The sequence below is a fragment of the Mastacembelus armatus genome, chromosome 22 (genome assembly GCF_900324485.2).
Source record: "Mastacembelus armatus chromosome 22, fMasArm1.2, whole genome shotgun sequence".
Taxonomy (NCBI): Eukaryota; Metazoa; Chordata; class Actinopteri; order Synbranchiformes; family Mastacembelidae; genus Mastacembelus; species Mastacembelus armatus.
In genome coordinates, this window is record NC_046654.1 from 20092769 (window position 1) to 20117165 (window position 24397).

At 42.2% G+C, this 24397-nt stretch overlaps 1 protein-coding gene across 1 annotated transcript in view; it reads right to left on the bottom strand.

The window, feature by feature from the left end:
• The window catches only part of enpep (glutamyl aminopeptidase), a 42028-nt gene that overhangs the window by 14739 nt on the left and 2892 nt on the right, over positions 1-24397 (bottom strand). The window contains exons 2-10 of the mRNA XM_026307294.1: positions 24036-24177; positions 6935-7069; positions 6694-6814; positions 5424-5578; positions 1714-1827; positions 1456-1590; positions 1254-1319; positions 1073-1138; positions 280-440 (exon numbers count right to left, since the gene is read on the bottom strand). Of these exons, the coding sequence (XP_026163079.1) occupies positions 280-440; positions 1073-1138; positions 1254-1319; positions 1456-1590; positions 1714-1827; positions 5424-5578; positions 6694-6814; positions 6935-7069; positions 24036-24177 (1095 nt within the window). The remainder of the gene's footprint in view (positions 1-279; positions 441-1072; positions 1139-1253; positions 1320-1455; positions 1591-1713; positions 1828-5423; positions 5579-6693; positions 6815-6934; positions 7070-24035; positions 24178-24397) is intronic.

Below are 24397 nucleotides of genomic sequence, written 5' to 3' on the forward strand. Positions count from 1 at the left end.
AATTCACAATACAACCTGATCATACACAAAACAGTGCTACAGTGGTAATATTAGGGCAAATCCAATGCAAATCCAACTATAATTCTCCATTGCAGGTGCCTACAGAGACCCTTGTAACCCCTTGCATAAACTACAGGTTCAGCTGCTTACATGAAGAGAAAGTGGGTGTTGTTTATTGGGTAGTGATCAGTGATGAAGCCAAAAGAGAGAGACAGCATCATAATCTAGTTTAGACTGCTCTGAGTAGTTAGGGATTTTTAACTTCTTTGCATCCCTTACCCAAAAGGTGAAGGGGGCTGGTCAGCATCAGCTTTAGGATCTAAGAGGAAACGTTTCTGGCTCAGTTTGAAATCTGTCTCTGAGACAGATAGGTCCAGCACAGGATAGCCCATCTGTTTGGTCCATGTGTCCATTACACTAGCTACTGGTAACCCACTCACCTGGGCACAGAGAGGGAAAACAAGCAATAGTTTGGAAGAATTCACAGACAAAGCTCATTGCTGCTGTTAGTCTCTGGATTAGCCTTATCCTGTAAAGTTGTATTTTCACATTCTGGGAAATATGCTTAATTGTTTACTGTCATCTCATTTGTGTGCTACAGTAAATACAGTCATAGAGTCATGCTGTGGTTAACATAAAGCCTAAAAGCAGGGAGAAACAGCTAAAATGAGTTTTTCAACAATAGACCTACAGTTCAACAGCTCTAAAACTGAGTAACAGGTTTGGTTTTATTTTATACATAAGTAGAAATACAAAAATGACATTTTCTGGTTCACTGGGTGGATTGTGTTGAAATAACATCCAGTCACAGTGGCTGTATCCACCTTTCAGGCACTGAGAAATGGGTAGGCAATGACGTGATGAGCCACACCTGCCTGTCTGTGTTCCTGTATCCCGGTCAGCATATACTCCTCCCTTTGTGTGTATTTTCCCCAGCTCCCTGGTTTTATTCCTGGATCCTTGTTCTTTGTAAATCCCTTAGTTTGAATTACTCACCTTGTTTTGGCTTAATAAAAGTCTCTGCCTGCAAGCTTATTTCTTATAGAAATGACATGATAAGGTTCAAACATACATCGGCAAGAGATTCCCAGAAGTTGGCTGTTTTGGCATTCCTGAAGTAGTAGTCTTTCAAATATTTCTGGTGAAGAGAGAAAAAATAAGGCACAACCTTTCATCACTTAGCTGCAGGAAACTAAAAGAGTTAAATCAATTGATAAATATTTATCATGAAGCTACAGCAGTCTTTAACTTACTTGACAGCCATCTCTGAAACTGTCTTTACCTATCCAGTCCTCCAGCATCCTGAGAATGGATGCTCCCTGCAAAAAGTTAGATAATTTCTGTTACCAAGACTGTTATGCAACATATTTTGTCTGTATCTCACTGGTAATGTAACAAAAACATTCATAGTTCTCATAGGAAGGAAGGTGTTTTGAGTTTCTCTCGTACTTGTACCTTGCTGTATGAGATGGCATCAAATACAGAGGTGATCTCCGCTGGGGTTGACACATTCACAATGATTGGGTGAGAGGAGACAAGGGCGTCATCCACCATTACAGGGAGCATATCATCGATGATCATAATGTCCCGCTGTATACCAGAGGTGCACACAGGGCAAGTTTCAGAATCCTCAAAATGATGGGTTTTCTTCCAATGTGACTAATATTTTGGTTCATGGCTTCTGTTGTGCCATTAAAGGAGAACTTGACTCACCATGCCCCAGCTAGGTTCAGCTTTTTCCACACCAATGTACTCAAAGAAACTGGCAAAGCCCTCATTAAGCCAGAGGTCATCCCACCAGTCCATAGTCACAATGTTTCCAAACCACTGGAAAAAGATAACTGACATGAGCTTTCAGGTTTAAAACAAAGGAAATTACATATGGACAAATAAACCTGCTATAAAAATAAATGAAACTTCCCACACAGATGTATTGCTGATTACAAAATGGTCTAGGAGCTTAAAATGTATAAACTGTTCTATTTCAGACAGGAATGGAATCAGTCAGACAATGTCTACACACAGTGAGGTGTAGACCATTATGGCTTTCACTGTAAATTCTCAACAACATTATAACAATAACTACAGCACGAATAAATCTTCGCACAGTCTCTGTTTTAGAAATTCTAACATAATCCAGATGTTCTCTCACTGAATGGCTGTTCTGTAGGCTACATTTCTCTTCCTATATGCCAAAATCATCTTGCTCTAGCAGTGCAGAAACATCAAGAAAACAAAATGGGTGGTGGTGTCTGTGCCTTTTTTAGGGATAATATGGTTACCCACAGGCTGTCATTTGGGAAATTTTCATCATTTGAGTATGTATATTTTAAAATAGAGCTTAGTACCCCTTTTGTTCAGTCTTCACATGTTTTCTTTAGGCCAGTTAATATAGAGCAATAATGTGTCCTACCATAACTATGCAGATGACACTCAGGTTTACATATCACTCACAGCAGGTGAATATGGACAAGTCAAGTCACTGTGTCATTGCATTGAACAGATCACTGTGTGGATGCAAAACAACTCTCTCCAAATAAACAGTGACAAGACTGAAATAATCATCTTTGGGCCACAGAAACAAAGAGAAAATGTCAGCAGTCACCTCGAGTCTCTCCCTAAAATCTAAAAATCAGGGATCATGTCTAAACCAGACTTGGAGAGACTCATCCATGCATTTATCTCCAGCAGGTTAGATTACTCTAACAGCCTGCTCACAGCGCTCTCAAAACAAGTTGTAAGGCAGCTGCGGTACATTCAGAACGCTGCTGCTTGGGTCCTGACTAGAACCAGGAAGTACAACCACATTACTCCTGTTCTCAGATCTCTGCAGTGGCTTCCTGTATCTCAGAGAATAGCTTTAAAACAGCACTGTTTGTGTATAAGTCTCTTCATGGCTCAGTACCACAGTACATCTCTGATATGTTGGTGCCATATGAACCATCTCAGACTCTGAGAACATCAGGGACAGTTTTATGCAGCTAAAATCTGGAATAGCACTTGATGTTAGACAAGCCTCAACTCTGACAATGTTTAAGTTCAAGCTAAAAACTTTTCTTCTTAGCTCTGCATATAACAACAAAGTGTTTTATCTGCACTGTCTCTTTTAATTTTTTATTCTATTAAAAATTGATATTTTACTGTCTAATTTTAATTTTTGCCTATGTATTTTTACCTTGTCTTTCATGTCTGTAAAGCACTTTGAATTACTCTGTGTATGAATTATGTTATACAAATAAACTTGCCTTGCCTTGGTTCTTTTTTGTGGTTATTTATAATCTTGGTGAAGCAATCCTTTAAATGAATTTAAGGGTAAAAAAATTAAAATCCATGAAATGCTACAAAAGATAACACAAGCCCACCCAAATACATTGCCAGTGTCAGATGATGTTTCTCTCTAATCTATAGTTCACAAAAAACTGAAATTCCTGCCCATCCATAAAAGCACATATTTTTGCACTAATGCAACTACATGATCTTACAGTAGCATACAAAAGGGGTATGGTGTTTTCATTATTAGGTGATTATTTGTTGCTGTTGTACAGTGATTATATTATAAAATTAAATTAGTTTAAAAAAATAAAATTATACATTTAATCAGCAAAACTGAGAACTCACCATAATTCACCACAGAACAACTTTAAAACAATACTGTGATTCTATTTTCAGACTTTGAGTTAGTTCAAATTAAATCTTAAAAATTGTCTTTTTATTTAGGTGTAGGTCTGTATATTTGGTTGTTGTGATATTTGCTGTTCTGTTCTCTCTCCTCTATCCATTCACCCCAACTGGTTGAGGCAGATGGCAGGTTTTTTCTTCCGTTAAAGGGAGTTTTTCCTCTTCTCTGTCACCAAGTGCTTGCTCATAAGGGATTTGTTGGGTTTTTTTGTTTTTTGTAAAGTGCCTTGAGATGATTGTATTGTGAATTGGCCCTCAAATTTATTTAATATTTACTTCCTTCAAAGCAATGATACATAAAAATACAATAAAATAACATTAAATTGAAAATGGACACTTTTTCCTAATGGTATCTGGCAATTAGATAGAGTTAGTGAGATATCAGTCCCTGACATTTTGCCAATACAACATAGTGAAATGAAATTTAATTTGTTTTACAGTGCTAAAAGTTATTTTGAAAATTTAACAGCAACATCTCTTTCCAGAAAAAACAGTTCACATCCACACATCATAGTGTCTTCTGTTTTCATCAGATGTACTTTCTTCTTAAGAAATTGTTCTTATGAAATATGTTTTAAACAGTATTTAACATTCCATAATCATATGAATAAACCACCTCATTTCTTAACTTTGAACCATTATAAAACTTTACTGGTTCAGCGATATTTCCTTATCTCCTCTCTTATCTCCGCTGCTAGTATAATAGCTGATGTAATGGAAAGAAGTGTTCCTGGAAAATACATCATATAAAGCAAGAACAATAGAACATAAAATAATTTTAAAAATTACCATTTTGAACTCTGAACTCTCCTGAACATTTCAACATTTGTGCAAAGATAAAAGGGATTATGGCTGAAAAACTAAGAAAAATATATAACTTGCAAATATATATACAATAATACAATAATTATATAATAATAAATACAATAATTATATAATAATGATAAAATAATATTATAGTATATGGTATAGTATAGTAATAATATAGAATATTTATTTTTCCATTATATATATTTTCTAGTCTAGACTGTTAGTATTAGAACATTAAAATACAACTGCATTTGTGATAAAAGGTGATCTGAGCTGGTTTAAATACAACCTCACATGGAAGTAGCCTAGTCAACTTAAACATAGACTCTGCTGCACCTTTCTTCCTACCTCAGTGCAATGCAATGATTCATGCCAAACACACCAATGTGCAAAAATAAAGAGACTTGCATCCAAGTAAATTGTATAAAGACTGTGACTGAAATTACATCAGCTTTGCACTGGCAGGAAAATAGAGCCCCATATGTTAAGCAGGCTACAACCCCTACGTAGTTCTTGTATATTGATGTAAACCTACTCAAATCAAAGCAGCTGAGACCTGGTGCAAATAATGTAGTATCCAATATTTTATTTGAAATTGGATATGCTGAAGCACAGAACATTAAGAACAAAAATGTGGAAATGTCCAAATACTTCTTGGGGCTGCTGTACATGCAAAAAGGTTAAAAAAAATACCCAGCTTGTGTTATTCATGTTTATGTGCTACTTCAAAGTTCTGCTGGCCACATGGGTTTGATACACCATTGACATAAGATAAGATAAGATAATTCTTTATTGATCCCACAGTGGGGAAATTCAATTGTTACCACAGCTACAGGACAACAGTAAGGTGCAAAGAATGAAAAATATAAGGAATGTGCAAAATGTGTGTAGAGATTAAACATTTAAGCAGAGTAAATGTAGTGAGCAAGTCATACCTGGTGAACCAACTCATGGGCGATAACACTGGCCACTCTCTGCTTGTTGTAGGAGGAAGACTGGTTCTCATCATACAACAGGTTGGATTCTCTGTAAGTGATGAGGCCCCAGTTCTCCATGGCACCAGTACCAAAGTCAGGGATGGCTATCTTATCTGGATCAAAAAAGCACAACAATCTCACTGAAGTAAACAAGAGTCCACGTAATCATTACAACGTGCAAAATTTATTATACACTAAAGCTTTACACATCATAGTCTCTCTTGTTTTTTTTTTAAGGGGGGCAAACCAGATAAATTCCATGTATGCAATAAACACACTACCTGCCACCAGGGGGCTGAGGGACCAGGGTGAATTGAAGAGACAAAAGAGGAACATTTGGGTTTCCAACTAAACTCTCTTAATGTGGAATTCTGTTGGACTGTTAATGTGGAATTAATGCTACTGTATGCCACTCTTCCACAGAGGTCTCAACATGGAAATGACACTGTACCTTATTGAAAGAAAGACAGACATGCAAAATGTACCTGAGTAGAAAAAGACCTGCCACCTTTTGTGCCAACATACTGTATTTCAGTGTCTAAGGAGCTAAATGAGTGCCCCATGTTTTGTTCATTTGAAAAACAAAATTGTAAATGAAAAAAAGAATGTTCTCCAAATATGAAATAAATATAAGATCTTGAACCCTGAACAAACATGTAAGAAAAAATATAATAATATATTAAAAAGGTCTCCATATGAAATGTAATTTATGTCTAAGTTAATAATTATTTTTGCTTTTCTCCATTTCATATGCACTCTTTTTACATAAAGAATTCTCAGTTATTTAATAGCTTTCAGATAAAAAAAAAGTGTAGTGTCCATGTCAACAACATGGACACTACAAAGAAAGCTGTGTTTTTCAGGCAGTTTTAAATCTCCTATAACAGTGAACACAGTTCAGTAACAATCAATAATATTGCATAATGCAGCTTAATGTTTAAATTTGTTAACATGACATTTCCAACTTCCACACACTTGTGACTATATTTTTCTTCATCATCCTACCATTCCTCATGGGTACTTGACAGCGTTGTTATCTTTCACCTTTATTGTTTGGCTTAAGGTGGCCTGGTTATGCAGTCTTTAGAAATATTGCCTCACAGGAAGAAGGTTCAGAGTTCGAAATCCTGGTCAATCTAGGGCATGCACATCTAGAACATCTAAACTGAGTTTTACTGTGACCATTAAGAATATGAAAACGTTTAAATGATAGTTTGTCAAAACATACCCAGTTTTGTGATAGAGTATGTCATGTTGAAATATTCCTCAAAGTAGTCAAAGATGACTTTGGTTGTGTCGGCTGCATAGTTTGCAGTGGCTAACTGACTTGGCTGCGCGTAGATTCTCAACTGCAAAGCCAGAGAAAGACAAAGCATGTTGTTTGTGTGTATTGCAATGTGTCTGACAGTATAAATCCACTTAGATTCAAAATTTCAAACAATCTCTTTGTATGAGAGCAATGCACTCACAGGAATTCCTCGGGCGGAAGTTCTTTCCACGTGGCCAAACTGGTGCACAGCAAAACACACCAAATATGTACTCATTGGAATGGAAGTCTGAAAGGAGGTCTTCACTTTATTGCCAGGCAGTTGTTCAGGAACGCCCTGGAGAGGCAAAGCAAAAGGCGAATTGGTTAACATGGAAATTCAACAGCCTATAGACTTGTATTAACAGTATTATTATTCTTTATTGGCAAAGTAAGAGGAGTTCATAACAGTAATTTTAAGTGTTGACTCTAGTTAAAACGTGGTTTCCTCTAGAATGAAAACCTTAAACAAACCCTTAAATTGAATATATTCATTTTTTAAAAGTTTTTTTTAAAATGCTGCTATAGATCTTTGATAGATTGATTGATAGATTGATTTCATAGTTTTTCAACATTCTGTCTTCTGTCACCAGAAGACTGGATTAGCTGTTACTCTGTTGGGAAATGAATACAGTTAAAACTAGAGACCTGTAAAATAGCCTTACATGATGGCCGCAATCATGACATAGTGCTACTACTATTAGTCTGAGCCAAAGCTACATTTTATTTTGATACTTTCTGGATGCATTGTAAATAGCCTATGTAGCTATTGCAATACATGTATTAAATATATTAGCAAATTAAGATGTAATTAAAATGTTATGTTGATAACAAAACTGTGTTTGCATCCTTAAGCATGCTAACAGTTACTTTTCACAGGAGCGTAGAATATGGGGGCTTATGGGCAAATCTAACACTGTCATGACTGATGCTCTGTGTACACTGGAGTGGTTAGGGGTCAGTTTGGCCTGGGCAGCAGTACCTTGCATCCAAGTTGAAACAGTTTTCATCAAATTTTTTGTAACCCTGGGTTAAATATTCCTACTCTCTATCTGTCCTGTCGGTGGCATGACCCATTACAGGAGCCTACTCTAGGAGCGAAAATCAACCAGCTCTCAACCATCCATCGTGACTACCTCGGTGTTACCAAGTCTGGCCTCGATTGCAACCACTTCTACCATAAAACCCACCTGCATAACCTCCACCTACTGGTCACTCCATACCCATCACGTTTGAGGATTGGAAGTTTAATTACCAATCCTGGTCTTGACTCCTCACCCTCTGAAAAGTTCCATGAACAAACCGTGAACCAAGTGGACATCCTCACCTTCTTCTGCAACCAAGCCATGAAGTATGATGAGAGATATTCTGTAGAACATAATCTATATGGTGGACAACGATGACTCGGATGAAGTCGTGGATGACCCAACAACTTACATACCAATAATGCACTTTGGTGGTCATCTACTAGAAAGCCCTTTCTACCAGGCCCCGCCTGCTTCACTGCCTGGTCCAGTACCCATGTACCCCCCTGTTTCTCAGCCACCTTCACAACGGAGCCTGTCGATAGCGATTCGGACCGCTATCGACAGGCTCCGTCCTCCGATGAGGAGGAGGACCCCAGCCGGAGTCCCCATTGGGGAACCCACCTGGCTATAAAGCCAGGAGGGTTGGCTTGGAAGAGCCTGCCCTGGAACAACCAGCCAGAGTCCCACCCAGTCCCACAGTCTCCAGTCCCATAGTCTCCCTCGCCACAGTCTCTAGCACTGGGACAGTCAGAATCTTCAGCCCTGCAGCTTCGGTGAAAACAGCATCGACGTCGTCAGAAGGGGCAGATTTCAGGCAGATTTCAGAACCTCAGCATCCTGACGATGGCTCCCTGCTGAGTTTTCATGCAGGGTCCCAGATCCTGCACCTCGGCAGCGAAGCACGGGTCTTCGTGTTGAAGTATCGCCCGATCCAGTCTTGCCCTGTGAACCACAGCCACTGGAGTCCCATCTTCCAGATTCACAACCAGCGGTCCCAACCCGCATTTCCACAGCTCGATTAATCGCAATATTCCTATTGATGCAGCTGAGTCCGAATTTCATAACTTGCTTGTAGTCAAATATGTTTCGGACACTTGGACACTTCCTCCAGCTCTTTGGGGGGGACACCAAGGGATTGCCACCACGACAGGCACCAGAGACCTTGCAACCACCGCTTCGGGCTGCTGCGTCAGCTCACTGTGGGGGAAGGAGGTTGACCTTGCGTGGGAGGTTGAGCGATACTGACTAGAGATAGTTGGGCTCACCTTGGAACCCAACTCCTTGAGAGGGGTTGGACTCTCTTCCACTCTGGAGATGCCTGCAGTTAGAGGTGGCAGGCTGGTGTGGGCTTGCTTATAGCCCCCCAGCTCAGCTGCCAGGTGTTGGAGGTTTCCCCATGGAATGAGAGGGTCGCTTCCCTCTGCCTTCAGGTCAGGGACTGGTCTCTCACTGTTGTTTCGGCCTGTGGGCTGAGCAGCAGTACGGAGTGCCCAGCCTTTTTGGCATCTCTGGGAAAGTTGCTGGAAGGTGCTCCAACTGGGGACTCCATCATTCTTCTGCTGGACTTCAATGCTCATGTGGGCAATGACAGTGAAACCTGGAGGAGTAGCCTTGCTGATATGAATCCAAGTGGTGTTCTGTTGTTGGACTTCTGTGCTAGTCACAGCTTGTCCATAACGAACACCATGTTCAAGCATCAGTGCACTTGGTACCAGGACACCCTAGGTGTCACCCTAGAAGTGAAGAGGTGAGGTGTTCCAAAGAGGGATATTAATAAACATTTTTTAAGTCAATTCTGCAAGGGATGGTGGGATAACAACCTCATTTCAGAGCTCCAGCTAAAACAGAGGAAGGCTAACCCACCTTCATTTGCTGAATTTTTGTTGCTGTTGAGAACTGAGAACAGACAAGCAGTCAAACATTGAGGATGAAGCAGTATCTGGGGACAAAAGAAAAAGTCACTTCACATTCACAAGCTGTGAGAGACGAGGAAATGTGCGCAGTATTAACCACATTCACTCGGCAGCTCACGCAACAAATTGCTATACAGCTCTAACTGCGGCCCAGACCAATATGAAACAGCCTTTAGTTCTCTGCCACAAAACCATTTGGAAAACAGAAGACTGGTAAAAATGTAAAACTTGCTTCTTCCAGCCCCAGCCTGGGTTTTGTTTTTGCTGTGGAGAAGATGGGTACATAAAACCCCAGAGTGACAATGATCCAAATCCAGCCTTAGTTAGTGTGAAAAAGAAACAATTTATTGATAAGCAGAAATGGCAAACCTGAAATTCATCCACCACTGGGTATTTAAATTAGTCCCAGTTCCTGTTGGGGGACGAATGGAAACTGTGTCAGACCAACCTTGTCCCATAAAGAATAAAAAGCCTGTCCAATGTGCAGAACTACAGTCCAGTCCAAAGATGAACTGTAAACTACCACAAAGGTTTTCTGTCATCAGTTCTCATTGGTATGAACACTCTTGAAGTCCTATACAACCAATTTTGCACTAGCAACCATTCAACATATGAGCCCAGTTCATATGGGTACCCATCTGTTTTACAGGCACTCCAGCTGATGCATCTCCTGCACTGAACTTGAACTTTGGTGACTTGCCATTATCAAGGAACGGGTTACAGAAAAGTTGAATGCAATGTCTTCTCCCATCACGACCTCGACTTCGGCTGCACAAATCAAACATCATATCACTCTTCATGATGAGAGTGATGTGTTGTGATAAACATCAAGCAAAACCAATCCACCCACGAGACATAGCTGTCCATAACCAGCTGCACAAGCTTCTTGAGGCAGGAGTTATTAGGGCGTATGAATCTCCATTCTGCTCACCTGTAGTGGTTGTCCGTAAGAAGAATGGTGATGTTCGGCTGTGCATTGACTATCGCAAACTCTACCTTCAGATAGTCAAAGATGTTTACACCCTCCCCAACTTGGAAGACTTTTAATGCACATACAGGGTCCAAATGGTTCTCAGTATTCAACCTTAAATCGGCTTACTATGACATAGAGATGAATGAGGATGATAAAGCCAAAACTACCTTTGTTACTTCTCTTGGATTTTGGGAATTTAACAGAATATTTCAAGGTGTTACCAATGCACCTAGCACATTCCAGAGACTAATGAAGAAGTGTATGGGCAACCTACTCTTTGTCTTTTGGATGATTTGGTCATTTTCACTAACAAATTAGTGGAACACAAGAGCTGGCTTCTACGAGTGCTGAACCATCTAAAGGAGTATGGATTGAAACTTTTCCCTGAAAAGTGCAGGTTCTCTCAGTCTTCCGTTTGCTACCTGGGCCACATTGTATTGGAAAAGATGGACCTGGAAAAGTGATCTGTCACAGTTGCTTGGTCAGAAATGTCTCACCTGCAGAGCTCCAGAGGCTTCATCTTCCAGTGGAGAAGAGCACCCCATTGTTCCGGTGCCACTACCTGTAAGTTCACTAGCTGCTGTTGTGAAACCTTCGCTGCAATTTAACGGTGATTCTGTGTATAGTGTGGAAGAGAAAGAGGAGCCAGTGGCAACATCTGTGGGAGTTGATTTACCTGTACACTTACCTGATCCTGTAAGTCCTATGTTCACTGAAGGTGTGCTGATGGAGGATGTTCCTTAGACAAACTTGGCTGAACAACACCTTGATGGCTCCCATGATGCATTCGAGGATAACAGTCTTAAGTGTTCAACATGTCCTAGGACACAGCCTAAGAGATTTCAGTATTCTACCTTAAGTAATTCATTGATCTCTGTTGTCCAAACTCTATTGCATAGTCTGTCTGATGCCTAAAATATGTTTACTGTTACTAGTTCTACTTGTACTTCGCCTATTCACATTGTTTAATAGTAACATGCAATGGAACGTGCATGGGTTAAAGGGGAGGGGAGTGTAACCCTGGGTTAAATGTTCCTACTTTCACATGTATATACACAGACTTGAAGGAAGAGGACTGAAGTTGGAGGATGTATTGGGCAAAAAAATTTAGACTACTAAAAGTCTGCAGCAGCAAAATCATGAAAATAATACAATAGAGAAATGCCCTTATTTACACATGTATGCCCCTTTTCAGTGTCAGAGCCATGGTATTAAGCATCCTGGCTCATATACTAAAACTCCTAAATTGAACACAACTGGAAAAACGCCCTGTCTAAGAATTTGTCGAGTCTAGTCAAGTCTAGTCAGACTTGTTTTCTATATGGACTGGATTGTCTACCATGCATGACTTAATTCAAGTAAATTTCACTTGTATTATTGTGTTTTTATTCATCTTATTTTAAGTATTTTGCTTTTTAACATATGGACTCCACCATTGGGTAAATAATAATAATAATAATAATAATAATACATTTTATTTCATGGCGCCTTTCAAAGTCTCAAGGTCACCGTACAGAGAGAAAAAGGAAGCATACAGCATGAAATACATAGAGTGCATTAAAACTACGATAACAACAATACATAAACAGAGGGCCAAAATGTAAAGGCAAAAGTGTAGAGTATCTAGGAAGTGGGCGATGTACAGTAAAAGTAAATTGAAACACAGAAACCCAGATGACAGAACAACAAATATGAAACAATATGAAATAATATGAAAAAGGTGGAGGGTGGTCGAACATCACGGGCTGCTTTGAGAAGTTGAGAGAGTTAGGTGGAAAACGCTATACGGAACAGATACGATTTGAGTGATGATTTAAAAGTTGATAAGTCCGGAGACGACCGGGGATGCGATAAGGGAGAATGTTCCAAAAGCGGGCGCAGTGTGGCTGAAGGATCTAGCGCCCATGGTGGCCAGGCGCGCCATAGGGGTGCAGAGGAGAGTGGAACTGGAGGAGCGGAGAGTACAAGGCGGAGAATAGATATGAAGTAGATCAGTGATGTATGGTGGGGTGATAGAGTGGAGGGCTTTGTTGGTGAGAAGGAGGATTATATAGTTTATATGGAAGGACACAGGGAGTCAGTGAAGTTGTTTAAGGACAGGGGTGATATGATGTGAGGATGGAGTTCTGGTGATGATTCGGGCAGCAGAGTTCTGGACAAGTTGGAGTTTGCGAAGTGATTTGAGTGGTAGACCAGTGAGGAGTGAGTTACAGTAATCCAGATGAGAGGTGACAAAGGCATTAACAAGTATGGCCGTGCTATCGGTGGTGAGTGAAGAACGGATGCGGTTTATGTTACGAAGATGGGAGTAGGCCGACCGGGTAGTGGTATTGATATGTTGAGTGAAGAAGAGAGTACCGTCTAGGATGACACCCAGGCTCTTAACTTGGGGGGAGGGGAGGACAGTATTGTTGTCAATTTGAATGGAGAAGGTGCTGGTTTTAGAAAGGGTGGATGTGGTGCCCACAGGAGAATTTCAGCTTTATTGGGGTTGAGTTTCAAAAAGTTATGGGTGAACCAGAATTTGATATTATGTAAGCAGGTAAGGAGGGAGGGAGGGGGGAGGGTAGAAGATGGAGCAGCAGAGAGGTAGAGCTGGGTGTCGTCTGCATAACAATGGAAATTGATGTTATGTTGCCTAAAGATATTACCGAGTGGAAGGAGATAAATAATAAAGAGGAGGGGCCCCAGGACAGAGCCCTGAGGCACGCCACAACTGACAGTAGAGGGCTGGGAGTGGAAGTTCTGGAGATGGACGGACTGGGTGCGGTCAGAGAGGCAGGAGGTGAACCATGAGAGGACCGAGCCGGCTATGCCAATGGAAGCAAGGGGATGGAGGAGAATATTGTGCGAGATGGTGTCAAAAGCTGCAGTTAGGTCAAGGAGGATGAGGATGGAGACAAGGCCAGAGTCTGCGGCTACTAGGAGGTCATTGGTGATTTTGACCAGGGCAGTTTCAGTGCTGTGAAGTTGGCGGAAACCAGATTGAAAGTGTTCGTATAGGCTATTGGCGGAAAGGTGGGTATAAACCTGGTGGTGAACAACTTTTTCGAGAATTTTGGAGAGGAACGGGAGATTGGAGATAGGGCGGAAGTTGTTAACCCTCTGGGGTCGACGAACGCGCCGGCGCGTTTTGACGCATCTTTTCCTGATAAGGCCGAAACAAACTTAAATTACTCCATCAATTCTGATCGTACAGATAAAAAAAAGTATATCATTCAAATCTGTAAAGGGTCTAGTTTTAGTGGTATACCATCATAATAACAACAAAACGTTGTTTTTATTTAATCCGTATGAGCGTAAAGAGAAGTCCTTTTTTTCCTCTCTCACCTCATTACAGGTAATGCGGTCCCGCCTTGTACTCTGTTCACTGTTCACATGTAAATTGATCATGTTGTTGACAGTGCTGTAGCCTCACTGCGTGAAATGCTTGATTCTGTAGCCCCTCTGAAAAAGAAGTTAGTGAATCAGAGAAGACTAGCCCCATGGTATAATTTACATATTCGTACCTTAAAGCAGGCATCACGAAGGCTGGAAAGGAAGTGGCGTTCCACAAACTTAGAGGAAATTTTTCTAGCCTGGAAAAACAGTCTACTAACATATAAAAAAGCTCTCCGTAAAGCCAGAACTGCATACTATTCATCACTAATCGAGGAAAATAAGAACAATCCCAGGTTTCTTTTCAGCACTGTAGCCAGGCTGACAAAAAGTCACAGCTCCGTTGAGCCCAGTGTTCCCTTAGCTCTCAGCAGTGATGACTTTATGAGTTTCTTTACAAATAAAATCACAACTATTAGAGAGAAAATTCAGCAGATGCTTCCTATACCTGCAATAAATGAATCTTCTACTACAGTAGCTCTTGAATCATCTGTAGGACCTCAGTTATGTTTAGACTGCTTCTCTCCCATAGATCTCTCTGAATTTACATCAGTAGTTGCTTCATCGAAATCATCAACGTGTCTCTTAGACCCCATCCCGACTAGACTGCTTAAAGACACCCTGCCATTAATCAACTCATCTTTATTGGACTTGGTAAATTTATCTCTAGTATCAGGCTACGTACCACAGGCCTCTAAGACTGCAGTAATCAAACCTTTACTCAAAAAGCCTAGTCTTGATCCAGGAGTCTTGGCTAATTATAGACCAATATCCAACCTGCCATTTATTTCTAAAATCCTTGAAAAAGCTGTTGCTAAGCAGCTATCAGACCACTTACACAGGAATGAACTATTTGAAGATTTTCAATCAGGATTTAGAGCACATCATAGTACAGAAACAGCACTGTTGAAAGTTACCAACGATCTTCTCTTAGCCTCAGATAATGGACTTGTTTCAATACTTGTCCTCCTAGACCTTAGTGCAGCATTCGACACCATTGACCACAACATCTTATTACAGAGACTGGAGCATGTGATTGGTATCAGAGGAACAGCGTTAAAGTGGTTCCAATCCTATTTATCGGACAGATTCCAGTTTGTTCATGTCCATGATGAACCTTCCACACGAACAAAAGTTAGTTATGGAGTTCCACAAGGCTCCGTGCTAGGACCGATTCTGTTCACCCTGTACATGCTTCCTTTAGGATATGTCATTAGGAAGCACTCTATTAATTACCACTGCTATGCAGATGACACTCAGTTATATCTATCTATTAAACCTGTTAACACAAACCAGTTAACCAGACTTCAAGCCTGTCTAACTGACATAAAGGCCTGGATGACCAGTAACTTTTTACTTTTAAACTCTGAGAAAACAGAAGTCATTATATTTGGGCCTAAAAATCTCAGAAATAACTTTTCTCAAATTATAGCTACTCTAGATGGCATAACCCTGGCCTCTAGCACTACTGTAAAAAACCTTGGAGTTATTTTTGACCAGGACATGTCCTTTAACTCACACATAAAACAAAACTCTAGAACTGCATTCTTTCACCTGCGCAACATTTCCAAAATTAGGAACATCCTGTCTCAAAATGATGCAGAAAAACTAGTCCATGCATTTGTTACCTCAAGGCTAGATTACTGTAACTCATTACTATCTGGATGTCCCAATATCTCCATAAAAAGCCTCCAATTAATCCAGAATGCCGCAGCCAGAGTCCTGACAGGAACTAGCAGGAGAGATCATATTTCTCCTATATTGGCTTCTCTTCATTGGCTCCCTGTAAAATATAGAATACAATTTAAAATCCTTCTTCTCACATACAAATCCCTTCATAATCAAGCTCCTTCATACCTTAAAGACCTCATAGTACCATATTATCCCAATCGACCACTTCGCTCTCAGAGTGCAGGTCTACTTGTGGTTCCCAGAGTTTCCAAAAGCAGAATGGGAGGCAGAGCCTTTAGTTATCAAGCTCCTCTCCTATGGAACCAGCTCCCAGCCTGGGTTCAGGAGGCAGACACTCTCTATACTTTTAAGGCTAGACTTAAAACCTTCCTCTTTGACAAAGCGTATAGTTAGGGCTGGCTTCAGGCAACCCTGAACCATCCCTTAGTTATGCTGCTATAGGCCTAGATTGCCCGAGGACCATCGGTGCACTGAGCTCCCCTACCCTAACCCCCCCCTTTCCCTTCCCCTCCCCTCTCTTCTCTCCTCCCACCTCATGTATATTCCACCACTGAATCTTACTAACCTTGTGTTCTCTCTCTCCCCTAGTTTGTGCTCTCTCCCTCTCTCTCTATTCTCTCTGTACCTTCTGCAGGTGTCCCTGGTCCTGGAGCTGTATATCGCTGATGTGCAGTTATTGGTCCCACCAACCTGCAGTGTCTATTTGTTGTTTATTGTTGCTGTTTTTTTCTCTCTGCTCTATCCACTCACCCCAACCGGTCGAGGCAGATGGCCGCCCAAACTGAGCCCGGTTCTGCTGGAGGTTTTTTCTTCCGTTAGAGGGAGTTTTTTCCTCTCCACTGTCGCCAAGTGCTTGCTCATAAGGGAATTGTTGGGTTTTTAGTTTTAGTTTTTGTAAAGTGCCTTGAGATGATTTGTATTGTGATTTGGCGCTATACAAATAAAACTGAATTGAACTGAATTAAATAATCTCAGGTGAACCAGGTAAATATGTGCACACCCCCGAGAAATGACACAAAATATCAAACTTCATCATAGAATTTTTTCACTTTTTCTGCGCGTTTGGATGATGGCGCGTTACGCACGTGAAGCGGTGCTCCTTACATTCCACACAGAGACAAATAGTTTAGCTTGTCCTCAGAGTAAAAACACTGATTTTAACTCAAATGAGGATCGTTTGGCTCCTCATTGTGTTGTATTGTGCTGCACTAATCGGTCCCATCTACATTGACTGAAAGGCTCATTATGCGCGTCTTTGTCTGGTCGTTCAGTGCGTCTTTTGTGTTCTCAGGTAAATCACATGACTATTCATCCTCAGACACACCCTCTTGCATATGGCCTTTCTGGACAAAAAGTGTCTTAGAAAATTTAAATCAGTGTATTGTTTACTGTGAATGTGTGAACAAGATGACATTCACAGCACTCTGAAGTAAACACTTTAGCCTACAACATGCTGGTCTCCAAAGTCTTGTGAACCAATGTTCTGTTTGTGTTTTATGGTCTTATTTCAGTGAGTAAAAAATTGTAGTTTTTCACTAACCATGCATAACCACTTTTTTCTCAAAAACACAATAATGTATAAACTTGCTGCTCACATATTATTGTAGCCAATTTTGTGCTGATTACAGTGTTATCAGACTTTAGACATTAATATGTTTAAAAAACACTGAAAAAAGCACAAATGTCAGGACATGTCAAAATTTGTCCAGGCCCCAAAAACCCCCTCAGACCCCAGAGGGTTAAGGTCGGCAGTATCGAGACCAGGTTTTTTTAGAATTGGTGTGATGATGGCTGTCTTGAGTGATGGGGGTACGATGCCAGAATTGAGGGAAGTGTGAATAAGAAGAAGAAGAAGAAGAAGAAGAAGAAGTACCCTATTAATCCCCAAGGGGAAATTCAGTTGTTACAGCAGTTATTAAATTTGCAATTATTTAAATTATATTGATTAATAGTAATTCATAAAGTAATTAATAAAGTAATTAACTATTTATTGGGGGGGGGGGGTTGTGTGTGTGTGTATGTGTGTGTGCGTTATTGTTTATATTGAGGAATTATAGAGTCTTATGGCCGTGGACACAAAAGACTTCCTGAATCTTTCAGTCTTGGCTTTATGGGGAATTAGTCTGTGGCTGAATGAACTTCCCATTCGCCACAGTTTCTCATGAAGTGGGTGGGCAGGATTGTCCAATATGGAGTTGATTTTGTCCACCATCCTCCTCTCTGCCACAGCCTCCAGACTGTCCAGTTCCAGTCCAACAACAGATTTTTCCTTCCTGATTAACTTATTTAGTCTGTTGGCCTCACCAGCCTTGATGCCACCTCCCCAGCACACAACTGCAAAGAACAGTGCACTCGCTACTACAGACTGATAGAACATCTTCAGTAGCTTGTTGCACACACCAAAAGAGTCTCCTGAGGAAGAACAGTCTGCTCTGTCGTTTCTTGAAGAGTGCATCTGTATTGTTTGACCACTCCAGTTTGTTGTTAATGTGGACTCCAAGGTATTTGTAGGAGTCCACAATCTCTACTTCGTCTCCAAGGATGGAGACAGGGACTGGGGTCTTCTTGTTCATCCTAAGTCCACCACCAGTTCTCTGGTTTTCTTGATGTTGAGCATTAGACAGTTGTTGTTACACCAATCAACAAAGCTTTTTATCAAGTGTCTGTATTCCTCCTCATTATTATTGTTGATGCATCCAATGATTGAAGAGTCATCAGAGAACTTTTGGAGGTGACAGGTTCCTGAGTTGTAGCGGAAGTCTGAGGTGTAGAGTGTAAACAGGAATGGTGCTAGTACAGTTCCTTGAGGTGCACCAGTGCTGCTCATCACCACATCAGATATGCAGCCATCTAAGCGAACAAACTGTGGCCGCCCAGTGAGGTAGTCTTTGATCCACTCCACCATATCTGCGGGAACTTCCATATCCTGCATCTTTGCACTTAGCAGGTGGGGCTGAATAGTGTTGAAAGCACTTGAAAAGTCAAAGAACATGACTCTCACAGTGTTGCCCTGCCTCTCCAGATGGGAGTATGCTCTGTGCATTAAGAAGATGATGGCATCTTCCACTCTGATGTGTTCTTGATATGCAAACTGCAGGCGGTCCAGAAATTCAGACACTTGGGACCTCAGGTGTTGCAGAACCAGTCTCTCAAACACTTTCATGACATGTGATGTTAGCGCTACTGGTCTGAAGTCACTAAGGGTACTGGGACAGGTTCTTTTTGGTAATGGGACAATACGGGAAGTTTTCCATAACTTAGGCACCTTTTTGAGCCTCAGAGAGAGGTTGAAGAGTTTCTGAAAAACCTCTGCAAGCTGTCCAGCACACACCTTAAGTACTCTGGGACTGATCTCATCTGGTCCTTTTGCTTTGTTGGCCTTTAGTTTAGTTAGTTCCTTCCTCCCCTGTTCTATGGCAAAGGCTGGGCCTCTGTATTGTGTTGATGAGGAGTCAGGTGATGAGGGCAGGGGAGGAGTTATTGGAGGTGAAGTATACTTCAATGTTGTATGGCTGCTGATAGAGGAGATGGTATCAGTGGGCAATGGGGAGGCAGCATTGGCAGAGATGTTGGGTGGGGTGATGTGAAGAGACCCCAAGGCATCAGCTTGTGGTGTAGGGAGGAGGGATGGTGTGTGAGGACAGTGGATCAGAGAAAGAAGCAGAGGTGGTGTCAAATCTATTAAAGAACAGGTTAAGTTCATTAGCAAACTTTGAGTCTCCTTCCACAGCAGTGTGTGACTTCGTATAACCAGTCATTATTTTCATCCCATTCCACACCTCTTTGATATTGTTCTGTCTCAACTTGTGCTCTACTCTGTCTCTATAGAGCTGCTTTGCCTCCCTCAGTTTCCTCTTGAGTTCCTTCTGTGCGGCTCGGAGTTCCTCCTTGTCTCTTGCCATGAATGCCCTCTTCTTCTTATTAAGGAGGCCTTTAATGTCCTTATTTATCCATGGCTTATTATTGGGGAAACAACAAACTTTTTTGGATGGAACAATATTGTCCTCACAGAAGTGGATGTAATCTGTGATGCAGTGAGAGATGCCTTCGATGTCCTCACCATGAGCGTCCATGAAAAGGTCCCAGTTTGTAACCCTGAAGCACTCCTGCAGGGCCTCCTCAGCATCCTTTGACCAAACTTTCACATATCTCTTGGTAGACCACCGACAACTGTGTGGATGATGTCACATGCACTCTGTGCTGCAGCTGATGGAGGAATGTAAACAGTCACAACAATGGCGTGTGAAAACTCACGGGGCAGGTAGTATGGCCACAGTCCAACCACCAACAGCTCAATGTCTGGAGTGCAGATGCAGTCTTTCACTGTTACATGTCCAGGGTTGCACCATTTAGAGTTAACAAAAACTGCGAAACCACCTCCTCTTTTCTTGCCGCTCTGTTTGCCTCTGTCTGCTCGCACTAGTGAGAACCCAGGCAGTTCAAGTGAGCTGTCCGGTATATTTTTATTCAGCCAGGTCTCGGTGAGGCAAAGCAAGCTACACTCTCTGTACTCTCGCTGGCTGCTAAACTAAAGCTGTAAGTTCATCCACTTTGTTGCAGAGTGACCTCACATTCCCCATAATAATTTTTGGGAGAAATGGTTTAAATCTCCTACGTTCTTCTCGATGCTTCACTCCTGCTCTGCAGCCCCTCCTGCGCCTCCTCAGGTCTTGGGGGATTTCAGGTTTTATACCAAGAAGCAGACTTGTTCCCTTGAGAGGTAACAGTTGCTCCCTTGTATAGATGCCGTTGCCACAGAAACGTATATTTTCTGATGCAGTTTCCATAATCTCCATATGTCTTTCCACAGGAATTCGAAAAACCCAACTCATCCACTTTCATCCGTTATCAGAGAGAAAGCATATATCTTGATTTGACTTGGATTAACAGATGATAATTCAGGAAAAAAAAACTTGCAAAAAACAAAAAACAAACAGAGGAGCTGCTGTAACAGGCTGCCACCTAACAGGCGCCATTCTAGAATCTGTACAATTGTATAATGTGGGTAAGATGAGGAAGAAGAGAGGGGAGACAGAGCTTGACGAGGTAGGTTGGTAGGGGGTCAAGTTTGCTGGTTGAGGATTTGGATTTGAGGATCAGGGAAGAGATAACCGTGGTGGGTGGAATGATAAAACTCGAAAGCAGGGAGGATACTGATAGATAGGGTAGGGTACAGTGGAGACAGTTCGCAGAATCACAGATGGGGGGAAATTGCTGGTGTATATTTTCGATTTTTGATGAGAAAAAATCCAGGAAGTTATTGCACAAGGTGGTGGAGAGTGAGGGGAGCCAGAGGCGGATACAATGAGAGAGGCATAGAAGTCAGATTTTGTTTGAGTAATGGTTTGCTTGTACTTCAGTATGTGGTTTAGGTATAAGTCCTTGTGGGTGGATGAACTGGTTCTTTTGAAGAGACGTTCAAGGCGACGGGCTTGGGTTTTGAGGAGGCGGAGTTCGGGTGTGTACCATGGAGCAGAGTGCGTAAAGGAGACAGATCTAGTTTTGAGTGGGGCGAAGGTGTCAAGTAGATTACATAGCTCACGGTTGAAATTGAATAACATGTTGGAGAGGGACGTTGTATAATTAGTGCATGAAAGGTTATTGAGAGCAGCAGTGAAGGAGGGGAGGTCGATGTTCTTTAAGTTACGGAAGGTGATGGTGCGGGAGAGGTGGGTTTTGAAGAGAGGTAGTTTGGAGTTAAAGCAGACTAGTTTGTGGTCGGAGAAGAAGGTGTCAAGGGTAGAACATGACTGAGCTGTGACGCCAGAGCAGCAGACTAAGTCGAGAGTGTGGCCTAGAGAATGTGTTGGGGAGGTGATGTATTGTTGGAGCCCAAAGCTGTCCAGACAGGAAATGAAGTCTTTTGTTGTGGTGTTGTTGGTATTGTCGAAGTGGATGTTAAAATCACCAAGAAGAATTATGTTGGCTGACAGAGGGATGAGTTTAGCTAAGAGGTCAGACAGTTCGTCCAGGAAGAGGTCAGACAGTTCGTCCAGGAAGGTCGGGTTAGGTTTAGGTGGGCGGTAGATAGTGGCCAAGAAGGTTGGTGTGTGACCGTGAATACGTGCTGTGAGAGCTTCGAAGGACTGGAAGGTGACAGTGGAGTGGATGGATATTTTGTATTTAAGGTTGAACAGTATGGCAAGGCCGCCACCATGTCTCGAGAGGCGTGGATGGGTGAGATATGTGAAACCAGGAGGAATAGATTGATTAAGTTCAGTGAAGTCGTTGGGCTGCTGCCAGGTTTCGGTTAAGCACAGGATGTCAAGATTGTGTTTAAGAATAATGTCAAGGATGAGGGATGCTTTTTGAGAGAGGGAGTGAACGTTAAGTAGCCCAAAATGAGTGTTATGGAAAGGTATAGAGTCCATGTATCTGGGGATGTTAGCTTGCACAGAGTGGTTGATCAGGCGTATACCTGATTTCCTCGACCGAGGTCGGGAGGATGACCAGATGGAGGGGATTGGTTGTATGGAGTCAGGTAGTCAGGCATGTGGGACAGAATGGACAGGTTGTCCAGTGTTAGCGTGCGGGGTACAGTGAACTGCATGTTGAATGTGGGTGGAAAGCATATGGGAGCCCAGGCGGTTAGGATGCAGACCATCTCCTGCAAAGAAGGCAGGCCGGTTCCAGAAGAGGTTGAAGTTGTCGATGAAATGGAGATTGTAGGACAGGGAGACCGACTTGAGCCAGGTGTTGAGACTGAGGATTCTACTGAAGCGGCCAGAGCCTCTTCCAAGCGTGGGGATGGGACCAGACATGAAAATAGTCTTACCACAGTTGCTTAGGAGGTGGAGGAGAGAGAGAAAATCCTTTTTAGTCAGTTCAGACCGGTGGAGTGACGTGTCACAAGTTCCAATATGAACAATCACTCTAATGATGGAAGACGGAAGTGTTGGCAGTAATCCAGGAAGCATGGCCAAGATGTCTGAGGCCGTAGCTCCAGGGAGACAGTGAGTAGTGGCGTTGAAAAAGCGTACGTTCCTTATAACTGAGTCTCCCATGATTAACGTGGTTGGGGGGGAAAGGGGGCGTGGAGAAGACGCCAGTAGTTGACCGTTTGAGTCATGATGTCGTGCTGGTTGGCGGGGAGGCGGGGCGTTGACATCGGGTGCTGAGGTGGAAGATGGAGGCGGCAGTTCGGTTGGTCCGTAGCTAGGGAGCCCGTGAGTGTGCCTGAGCACGGCCTCGCGAAGGATCCTACGGCGCACTGATGTAGTAGCTGAGCGGGATGGAGACTGTTTTCCGCCGGGGCAACGGGCTCCACGAGGAGCACTTGGACTATGGCAGGGGCGGCGGGTGTCGTCAGAGGGGAGCGAGAGCAGGTGACGGTGCTGAACGTCATCGGCGGGTGACGGGGGTTGTTGGGAAACCGGAGCGGAACGATCCGGTACGTGATTAGCGGATGAGACAGTGTGTAGGTCCGGAGTGGCACAGGACAGAGGTGCAAATCGATTGGAGAGGTCTAGGGAGGGACGCGGAGTCCCGTTGTGATATCTTTTCCGCCCACGGACCGCAACCTCGGTCCAGGAGGACCGAAGACATGGTGTAGAAGAGGAGGAGGGTCTTGGACAGGTTGACGGGTCCCATGGGGCAGTGTCCTGGAGAGTGAAGGTAAGTGTGGAGATCTTCCTCGACTGCTCGAGGGCAACGTCCCTGAAGCTAGTCAGTATGGAGTCTTTCTGTTGGAGATCGTGAGAGAGGCGGCGTATTTCTTGCTTTAATTTGGTGATTTCATTGTTTGCTAGACGGAGTAGTAGATTGGCATTGTCCGAGTTGGTATTGTCAGGTAGTGTTGGTGTTGTTGTTGTTCTTGGTGTTGGTGGCGTTGTAGGAGCCTGACTGGTTGTGTCAGTCGCCATCTTGTCGGTCGCCATCCAATGTGTGTTAAATGAGTTTCTTTCTTTCTTCTATCTAAAATATTTTCATAATATCAGACATTTTGCTCTGCAATTACTGTAAATAATTATGACAATGTTTCTGCATAGACTCTAATTTGGATAATGGCATGTAAAGAATACTACCAAGTGTTTGTATTGGGCGATAGGTGATATCAGTTGTCAGATCTGACGTTTTTAGAGGTGATTTAAATTATGCTTCACCTTTGACGGACTTAATCAAACAGTGCCCCTTGCATCTGCTCTTTATGTTGAGCATACCCTAAATGTCAAGTCTTTAATATTGCATAATGAGCATGGTAGTTTATGATAACCTCTGGCAATGTGTCATCTGGAATTGATCTGGAACGCTTTCAACACATTAATGTTAAGCATTGCTGACCTTAAGTGGCATGTTGGACAGAGCTTTATAGGTAGCATCATGAGTGATGGAGATTTTGTAGGTGGCCTTCTTGTTGGGTTCATCAAAGCAGGGAAACGACTTGCGGGCATCTGTTGGCTCATGATCAGTTGCAGCAATCTTTCTGGTGATGAAATGATGAATAAATTACATCAAAAAGTGTTTGAGTCCAGGCACTTTACACCATTTCCCGTTTTCCTCAAATCTGTGACAAAGCAAACTACTTTTAGAAGAAAGTTTATTATTCCTGATTGAAACCACCTCTAGTGTTCTGATTGTAATGACTGGAATGAAAACATTTTTAAACTAAGAAAATTTAATTTAAGATTTTATAGAGTCATAGA